At 40.5% G+C, this 10,486-nt stretch overlaps 1 protein-coding gene across 4 annotated transcripts in view; it reads left to right on the top strand.

Annotated features, from left to right (window-relative positions):
* Positions 1-222: 222 nt before the first annotated feature.
* LOC118328013 (AMP deaminase 2) overlaps positions 223-10,486 on the top strand; it is a 30,298-nt gene continuing 20,034 nt past the window's right edge. For 2 of the 4 annotated variants that reach the window (XM_035661599.1, XM_035661598.1), the window contains exon 1: positions 4,315-4,799. In XM_035661599.1, the coding sequence (XP_035517492.1) occupies positions 4,343-4,799 (457 nt within the window). In that variant the 5' untranslated portion in view covers positions 4,315-4,342. Of the gene's footprint in view, positions 349-711; positions 782-1,826; positions 1,924-4,314; positions 4,800-10,486 lie in introns of those variants that run through there. The other 2 variants (XM_035661601.1, XM_035661603.1) reach the window with 2 other exon arrangements.

Raw genomic sequence — 10,486 nt, 5'->3', positions numbered from 1 at the left:
TTTTACATTGAAGTACTCCTGGCGCTGGTGAAATATAGACCCAGGGGCTGGAAATATAGTTTAATTTCCCCATATTAAGCATAGTTTAAATATGTAAAAATGCCAGCTGCTATTGTGATTTTACTACCTCATATAGGCCTACCACAAAACACATTTAAAATATGGTCTTCCAGGAGGAAAACCTGTAGAAAGCCATTTGTATGTGTGTTTAATCTGGCGACCCTTGAACCCGACACACACACACACTCACAGCGGGCGGCTCCTTTAAAAGTAAAACTTCGTCCTTCTGTTGAGGAAACGTCAAAACAAAAACCCACGTAGTCGAACAAAGGTGAAGAATACCTTTCGGTAAGTTATCTAACGTTATATGTTATCTTTAATGGTTATTATTCTGCTAGTTCAGACACTAACAAGCTAACGATAGGTAATCAAGTTAACGTATATTAACGGTTAACGTTAATATACGTTGAACTGTAACTGCAGAAAATAATACGTACGAAAATAAAACGGGTTCGTGGTGAGGGAACTATTAAGTTTACTAATAGCGAAAACCCATTTTAACGTTGGGTATTTTAAGTTTTAGTAAACCTTCAGAGGGACGTTAATCCAATCAAACGTTAATCGATAACCGCAGTGTGACAACTGATAGCTATCTATTGTCAGTGTAACATGAAGTCTGTTGTTGTTGTTGTTGTTGTGTGTTTTCTGCAGGACATTTCCTGTCTTATGACACAGTCTAACGTAACTTCTGCTCCCAGCTGCTCCTCAACAATGTCAGGTGGTAAGTCAGCAAACAACGCAAAGTAACGATACATTATGTCGAGAACCGTTCAATACAGGTAATAACGTATTGGCTAGTTGTGGTCGAGGTGACATAAAACACAACCAAAGTGTTAATGAAGTGTAAAATACGGGACGTTTCGCCATTAGAGCTCTTCTGTTTACCTCCAGCTGATTAAAACTCCTCCCATGTACTTTGTCAGTGAGACTTTATTACTGCGCACTTTATTATATTTAACTAGTGTTACAGCCAGAGTGGCTTATACATCCTCTGACATGCTTTATAAATAGTGGTGAGTACTAATCACAGTCAGTTATATAGCTCAACATCACAACTTTACCTGAAAGGAGCTTTAAATCTATCTATCTATCTATCTATCTATCTATCTATCTATCGTTATAGGCCTCGGATTAGGTAAAAACGTGTAATTACTTGGCCTAAATATTTATAGTTTGTCATAAAATTACTTTTTTAATATGAATGTGTTATAAACTACATAGATAACATTAAAAATGCTTTTGGAGGCTACTCCATGTAAAAGTTGGTCATTATTAAATGGCTGAATGGCATCCTAATGGTAACCATCCCATTAATATACATCGAGTGATGTTTTTCAAAGTAGTGACTGGCTTATTATTGCAAAACGTTGACAAATATACAAGAAAATGGCTCAGTTGCAGTTGAATTCTTGCAGAAGCAGTGCTGTTAATGGAAAAATGCTGTTTTGTAAAATGCTAAAACAATCCTGAGTTTGCTTTTTTTTTGGCATACAAATTATATACATTACATTATACACACATGTTTGAGTACAAGGTGTACGTAATCTAATTATGAGAGATTTGTTCAGTTGGGTTTGATGGCGTGTTACGTTTCACATTACCTATGAAAGTGTACGCATGGATTGTGACAACACTGTTTTATTTTTGGTGTATGGCCTCTGCAAACAAAATGCTGACTTCCATGAGCTTTGCTCTGAAGGAGTGAAAAAAGAAAAAAAAATCCCCCAGCAGCCAGTGATATGCACAGTGGTCTCATTTTTAGCAAACGGGTGTAGACAGAAAGCTTGACTAAGCAGAGAGCAAAGGGAAAACTAGAGGAGGAATTCCAGGAGCTATCAGGCTGACTGTGTCTCCTGTTTCCAGGTAAGGCCTCAGGAATGTGAGGGGTTTGGTTTTAGAGAAATTTGAGACATATTGGGGATAGGTGAGATTTTAGTTTCAGTCTAAAGTAGGCCTTTTGATTTTTAGCCTTTGCTGCTGCTGCTGTTGCACCAGATGTTGAGCGTCAGCTCTCAAAAACTGGGTCAGATTTAAAAAAAAAAAAGGCTGGAGACACCCAGACACAAGACTTCTATTTTAACTTTTAACTCAGCCAACAGTATTTATGTTTGTAAGATGTTGTCTCCCAGTTCATTTAATATAAAGGTTCAATTTCAGTTATTTTGTTGCTGTATGTGCATGTCTAATCTAAATAGTGCTGGGTGGTATGAGCAAACAATGTAAATCACAGTTTCATGAAATATCACAGTATCTTGGCCTTTTATAGGTTTTTGCTGTGAGGAGTACATAGAATTTAATATCATCATGTATGTACTGCAGGCTTTGAGTACTGGATATCTTGATGTAATATATGAATGAAACAGTTGCTGAATGTAAACTATTTTTATTGTGCAAACTGCAACATAGTAAAAACTTAAAAAAAAATTAAAGTATTAAAAATGGTTTGCCAACAGCTTGGACTTTGTTTCCTTTTCAAAACTAAATATTTAAAAATAGCTGTATAAACAGACATAAAACACTCTTTATTTTATATTTAAAGAGATATTTGAATATACAAATGTACAAAACAACTCAGACTGTGGTGTGCCGTGGTGTTTTTTTCCTGGTAAAGAGAGTTAGTTACTAATTGATGTGTTGTATAGCTGTAACCTTAAGTAAGCAGGGTACACAGTTAATAGGGTTCCCCTCTTTATACACGCAATCGTTGTGGCAGAAACAATATCAATGTATATCATATGGGAAAGTAAAGGCAGTATACCGGTTCATACGGTATATATCGCTCCGCATTAGGTCTAAATCTTCAGGGCATAGTTTGAACAGATTTGTGATTGGATTTTGTTTTTAGCTCAATCACACACTGATTCTAACTAAAGTCAACCTGTAGATTGTGTTTCAGTTGTAGAGATTAGTGCAATAGGTTGTGTTTTGGGTCTGGTGTCAGGCACAGTTGTATTATTAATTACCTTTTTCTTAATATTGTAATTTAGCCTGTTGAAATGAAAGTTCAGCATCAGAGTTGATCAAGTTCAGTGTCTGCTGTAGTGCCTGAGGGCAGTTCAGTTGTGTTCTGAAGTGTAATTAGAGCAGGTCGAGGTAAAGGATGAATAAATGAATGGTTGTATAGGAAGTCTGTGGGGGTAGCAGAGGTAATGGACAGCGGCTACAGTATATTTTAAACTGTCTGTACTGTTTGTACCAAGTGCTATTTCTGACAACTAGTGTGTAGAAATGATCACACTTCATGAAATGATCAGTATGCTGCATTTTAATTAATGCTGTGTTCTTATAAATATACAAGTAAATTATTTGCTGCAGCAGCAGGACAAACGTGTTTTTGTCTAACTGCATATCCTTTTCATACCACTAGATGGGGATCTTTACTCTTTTTTTTGTAGCTCACGTTCTCTGTACTACACTGTAAGTACCAAAATACAGTGTCAGTCAGTCAATAGTCAGTGTCATCCAGCTTCAGTAATATACAGTAGATGTGAAGCAGTTTTTGAACACATGTATATTGATCTGTGATATAAAAAATCCTTATTCTGATATGATTTCACTGAGACACTGATTCTGTGAATGCCCTGCTGGGTCTAAGAAAACAACCTTAATTATTAAATGTAGTTAAAAAAGGGAAAAGCTTTATTTTACAGATCACTGAAGACTCTGTCTACAGCCTGAAGTGTAAATAAAGCAAAGTTTAAAATAACTTTGTGTCTGAAAGTGTTGGAACCCCACCATGAAACCATTAACAACTTTATTTGTTTTACTTGCTCGAGCTCTGCTGATGTTTTGGTAGCTTGTGTGGTTATTACACAGGAAATTAAAGCGTGTAATAATAATGAATGCTCCTAAACTACAGCAAACACACGAGAGAAAGTTGTGCATGTCACAGGTTGTATTACTGGCTCTTGCTGGGCATTGGTTGTCACTATTTATAATACTTCATGTCAGGCGGGCCTGTGCTGTGTGTGTGTGTTTAGGCTGTCTGTCTTCCCTCAGAACTTTCCAGCACAGACGGCCGAGAGTTCATTCGACAGCTAAGCTGGTTTCTGTGCTTATCCACTCTGACCATTCTCTGTTCTTTTACTTTTTCATCTGGATCCTCTGTGGGGGGTTTTTCTCTCGGTTAAACACACATTCTCATGATATGTAGCCTATCTAATTGCTATTTTTAGATGAGCGGAAAAACTTTTGTCCTTCACTCACCTTGGCGCTCAGCTGGCGGGTCGCAGTCGATATCCAGGCTTGCTGGCTGTCATGCTAGCACACACTTTGATTTGCAATGCCCTCCTCGGTGGCTGTTTTTCCCTGCATTGGCTACAGGAAGCTCATTCCCTGGTTGCTAAGGCAACCAAGGAGGATGGCCCACAGCAGGAGTACGGGAAGCCTTGCGTTGCCTTTCAGCTCGTCGCTGTGCAGCATGCCTGCTGACCTGCTGCGGGCTGGGAGGAGGAGCCAACTCTGCAGAGGAGCTTCTCCCGGCCCCGTATGGGTCCTGCCGCCCCGCTGCCCCACCATGAGACAGAGCTCCAGCATTAGAGCTAGCGCACCTCTCTCCCTCTGCTGGCCACTGCACAGCTCTGACTCGCTCTGCTCCAGTAGTAACAGGAGCACAGGCGGCAAGATGTCATCCTCTTCCTCCTCCTCCTCCTCCTCCACCACCAACGATGGACAAGGGAAGTCTAAACCTAAATCTCCGTTTCGCAAAAGGGGGAGCCTGCAGAGCACCACCAGCCCTGGTGAGTGTGGGTGAGAGGGGGGTCCCATAGAAAGTGAACTCTCAGCTGTTAGGTGGATGTGAAGAATTACACAGATGCTTGTGCCGTGTTTAAGAATCCTTGATGCTCACCAGAGCTGGAGACTGCTGCCACTGTAGTTTGTTGCTCAGTTTTGTTTTGTGACATTGGTTTGAAGCTTTCACTGATGTCGTTTAGCATTCAGCGTGCATGTCTCTCTGTAATGTGATTCACTGCAAAGATTATTTATATTAAACCAGGGCTGCAACTGAGTTAATCTATTTATAATAGCTATTTTTTTTATTAATCAGTTAATTATTTAGTGTTTGAGATGGCAGAAGATATGAAGAAAAGCACATTGCGTGTTCTTCAGGGCCCAAACAGCATTTAAAAATGTAAAGGGCGTTCTCTTTGTGATTGGACAATATAGAAAAAATGCTCCAACTAGAAACCATACAATAATCTTGAGTGTTCGGTAATACATTCGTTATTTAGTACCACTGCAGTTAATGAGTGAATACATACATTATTATAATAATAACACAGCCAAACTTTAACACGTTCAAATATGGATCTGACTCTGCTTTTACTGATTTTACCGTCATATTGTGCATGCTGATAACACACTATGGTAAACTATAGGAACCGCCTTTTCAGAGTGTTCCCTATAAGTAACAGTTATGTGTGTTGCCCGCCCAAATAGATATGCACCCTTGTAGCAGATACACTTCATAGGTCTACTGGCTATGGCTTTTCCTTATCTTATGAGCTTGGGTTAGACAGAGCAGCGGTATTGTTTTATCTTGCAGCTTCACCTCTCTTATCATTATCAAGACCCTCCCACACTGGGAGGCCAAAATCTCATTATTTCTGTTTAGGTGAACACGCAGTCACCATGTGGAGAAAAAGAATAAAATGATGCTACAGCAGTTCGATTCCTCCATCAGCCTCCCAGATGTGATAATGAACTTTCATTGAGTCTGTTTGAGTATATTTTCAGCTTGCTTTAGTGACCTCTGGACTTTTGTCACAGAATCTAGGAAATGCAGTTTCACAGTTACTTCTTTTTTTTTTTTTACGTTTATCTGCTTGACTTAAATTTATAACTGTTAGATAAAAAGTCAATATGACAAAGTACTTTAATCTCAAATGCTACTCTATTAGTCATTGCCATTGACATTTTAAATTAGCTTTGTTACCGCAATCTTACCTACATATGGTAGTGTATTAATTAGTGTTACAGTATTGTTTCATGAACTTTTTAATATAATGGGATACAGGCAAAATGACCCTCGCTCTACAGTATGATTACCTTTTGAAGTTGATGCTAACTGGTCTCTGTGGGGACAAACTAGAAAGTTAGACCATCTGTTTATCTGTGAAGCAATTAAATGTTAATATTGATTTAATTTGAAGATACTTCCTCACATAGCACAGCTCAAGCACTGAGTCTATGGAGGGATGCAGCAGCGCAACTCAAGCAGTAATTCACGTTGACACACACTGTACTGTATTTGCTGCAGTAATAAATAACTTAGAGGTCTCTCCATCCATCCAGTCATTTAAGTCCTCTCAATTAGCCGCCTGGCTGAGCCCTCTGCACTCCCAGTCTGTCCTAAAAGCCACATGTAGGCCACCCATTATAGTACTTCCATCTGATCACACCAGGCTGTTAGCAGTCTTGATGCCAAATTACTGCAGCAGAAAAATGACTGTAGCTGCAGCAGCTGGTGTTTTTATTCATGTCATGGACTGAAGCCTTTAATATTTCCTGTGATACTTCTTGTAGCAACTCCAGAAATAGCTCAGCTTCACGTCATCTTTCCTTTCAAGTCTCTTGGAACTTAAGGTTTTTCTTCAAATAAATTCTTATCTTTAGCACTCACACACACACACACACACACACACACACACACATTTAAAACAGCTGTCTTATGTAACGGTTGTGTGTTGATTCGCTGGTTTGATTACTCAGTCAGGTTTTTCATCTGCAGGAATCTGTCTCTGCCTGCAGGCTGCTCTCTCCCACTGGACCTCCATTGCATTACATGAAGCAGAATCTGTAATGTCCCAGCTTTGCAGCGAGAGCTCTGTGACGTGATATATGGAGGCTATTAAAGTATCTGCTAGAGAGGTGGAGGGAATTCCTCTCTCCAGCACTGCTGCGCTTTCTGTTGTGATCTGATCTGATACAGAGGCTCTTACCTTGATCTTCACTAACATACTGGCCTCTAACTCGACTCTACCGTGTGTAGCTTTTATCTGCAGGATGTCTGGTAGTATGGCATTTCAGATGAGTTTGTTGTAACAGATTTTCTTTGTTACTTTCAAAATGAGTTCAGTGACATGGTAGTATGGTGATCCCTGCCTCGTTACCTGGGTTTCCCACTGTATTTTGCGCTTTGTATGATAGTGTATAGAGAGTATGGAGGGTCTCTGGCATGTCCATTTTGGATACAGTTACTGTTCGACTGTCTTGGACTGTCAGCTCCACCTCAATCTGTATTCTTCCCACTCACTATACATCCTGTTACACATTGCAGTTGACTGGTTGCTACTCCCTCCACCACTCCATTCTGGTTCATAATTAATCAGATATACTGTTCCTGTCATGGCATGTGGGACTCTCTCATGGATTAATGTGTATTCTGTATCTCATGACTTGCCGAGTCATGTGGGCTCTGTTCTGTTGCCCCTCGGGGGCTTTGTTACACTCCTTACTGAATCTTTAGCACATCTACACGTTGTTGCCCTATGGACTTTAATCTGCACAACTGGCAACCCTAGTTTGCTCACGCATCACTCCACCCCCACACTCACCCTCTGGCCCTGCAGCAGACAGAAACATGTGACAAGCAAACACTGGGAGTACCTGCCCAGAGACCCACAACCTCACAGTTGTGGTTGTGGGTGTTAAATTGTATTGTAGGTTTTAATAATTCCTGCTGAAAAGGTGTCAGTGGTATTTTTTTCTTCACTATTTAGAGGCAACGCAGATCTTTGTGGCACTGCACAATTGAATATATCAGATTTATTGTTAAATAGTACAATTTAGAGCATTGAGGGACAGTTTGGGACTAAGAGCAACTAAATGGCAATAATGACTTCTGAATGACAAAACAGTCTTTTTTTTTTACTCAGTTAGACCTGTGTGTATATATGGAGACTTTAGTTCAAATCTTTATTGTTCCTTGAGGGAAAATTTGATTTACAGTAGAGGGCACAAACGCAACATACAAGGAGACTTGGGATACTAGTCAAAACAGCATCTGTTTATTAAAGGGACTCAATGCAATGGTAAGCTTTGGTAAAACGTGTACTTCCCCATCTCTCCACTAGAGGGAGTGTGTGGCATGAAAGTGTTTTGTGAAGTCAGACCATCAGTTTTTAACAAGTGGCTGGTTGTCAGTGTCTGGGCTCTTTGGCTGTTCTGCAGTCACACATGACTGAGGAGGACCCGTTTGCTCTGTGTTTGGGTGGAAAATTCCAGGGCTTTCTTCTGCTATGAATAGCTCAGTTGCTTCCCATGTATCAGAGGAAGTGTGTCAGTTCTGGAAAAGGGATTTTGGAGAACCAATAACCAAGGCCTTGAAAGCTATATCGCCAACAGGTGGGCCTGTTGTTGCTGGGGGTCGAGTAGATAACCAGCAGAGCCACAGTACTGTATCTGTATACACACACACACACACACACACACACACAGCCAGACCCAACACCGTGCCACTGGACACACCGTACCTCAGTGGGGTGATTTGCAGACTGACAGACAGTGCTAATTCACTTGTGTTATGATAGGTTGTGTTTCATCGCTGAGGTACAGTTAAGCTTTGGTCTGTCTCTGCTCTCAGCGTGGCTCCTAATGGAGATCTGTATTCCATTAATCCACCTCATTTGACCACATATGAACTTCCGTCAGCTGATGTTTGCTCCCTGACTGGCTTTTTATTGTCCTGTGACCTCAGTGAGTCAGAGAATTGCTTGCCCACCACACCCCTGTTCACCTAATGATCTGCCAGCCCTTATCCTCACTTAGTTTAGGAATACATATACAATATATAGTTTACTAATCACGAGAGACCTCTGAGAATAAACTACGCCTTCTTGGCAGGGGAGTGAGATGGATGCTCCACAGTTGGTCAACACTCATCCTGTCAGTCTGACAAGCCCCCCTGCAATTATCAAAACTGTTCAAGAGACTAATGTAATATATTTGGGTCTTAAACTGTTGGTCAAGACAGCTTAAGACATCAAAGTGGGCTTGGAGAAATTGTAATGGACAATTGTTCACTATTTTGGGTTTTTGCAAAGATTTAATCAATTAATTAACACAGTGATGAGTTATGCAGCATAGTGAATATTGAATGTTTAATTAAGTCACTAAAATCTCACACATTGTGGTAAAAGAGTCTAAACTTTGATTTAACAGACTTTCTAGGATTTATGATTTATTTACAGAATGTATAAAGTCCTCATGGCCGTACCAAACACACAAGACACTAAATCAAAGCAAGAATGGCAAATCCCATAGTAAAGATAGCAGTAATGAGGGGTGTGCATGTACATGTGAGTCTGCATCAAAGTTCATAGAAACAGGACATGTGTTATCAGAAGCCTCCTCACTTAGCCACGTCAGTGAAGCAACACTCTTTTTATTGCCTCTGGCTTTGATTCCTGACTCACCTTTAGTGGGATGTTAATCTCTTGATGTCCAAGAAGCGCTAAGTACAGTGTGCTACATGTTGACATCGTCAAGTGACACAGTGCTCCTCTTTGCTATATTCAGATATGGCGATAGCTGCACTGACAGAGGTGGCAAGAGGTTTGGTGACTGGGCAGGGCTCTGGATAATCACAGAGGATTGGAGTGTGTGACTGCCAGTGTGTCTGTGCACTGGCTGTGTACATGTTTGTGTGTGTATATATGGCACGCAGCATATGGCCTCGGGCCGGACACGAACCCAGGCCGCTGCCGGAAGGACTCAGCCTTGACACATGGTATGCACTGAACCCGATGGGGGTATACAGTTCAGAGTTTATTGTGTATTTGCGTGTGACGGGCTGTAGGGAGGTTTTATTGTTGTAAGAACTTAACTGATGGAGATACGCAGCATCTGTCCGAATGCTGGGAACCAAGAGTATTTAGTTGAATGTTTATCCTGTCTTATTCACATGGGATTTTTTGTGCAGGGTTAGTGATTAGGTTTTCTTGACAACGCTCTCGTGTTCATCTGGGAGAAAGGGAGTGAAGAATGGTGCACAGCTAGTCCCTGTGCTGCTGATTAGTCTCTTGGGAAAAGGATGTGTTGAACACAACAGAGGATATAGCAGAAAAGCACAAGGTGGGGTGTAAACGGACACCAAACCTCAGACTGCTTTTGGGAAACAGGAATATTGACATTGTCTACATATTTGGCTTGCTGTGATTTTATTATTGTAGTAATGTCATAAATGACAGAACACATACTCATCATTTACCCTATAGATACCATTTCAATAAACTCAGAAAGTCAAAGAAAATATTTGCCTCAAGCCAGAACAAGTTCAGAGAAATATACAGCAGTCATCTGTTCTCTTAACATAAGTAACATACATTTCATTTACAGCTTTCTACATCCGAAGACTCCTCTATAGGCTCATTAATACATGAATGAGATACCAGAGAATACCTGAGAATGAGAGGCACAATTCAAA

Source organism: Morone saxatilis, unplaced genomic scaffold (assembly GCF_004916995.1).
Source record: "Morone saxatilis isolate NCDOM2014 unplaced genomic scaffold, NCSU_SB_2.0 Contig18, whole genome shotgun sequence".
NCBI classification, from domain to species: Eukaryota; Metazoa; Chordata; class Actinopteri; family Moronidae; genus Morone; species Morone saxatilis.
The sequence above is the reverse complement of the archived record's forward strand: the minus strand, read 5'-3'. Positions and strand labels throughout refer to the sequence as shown.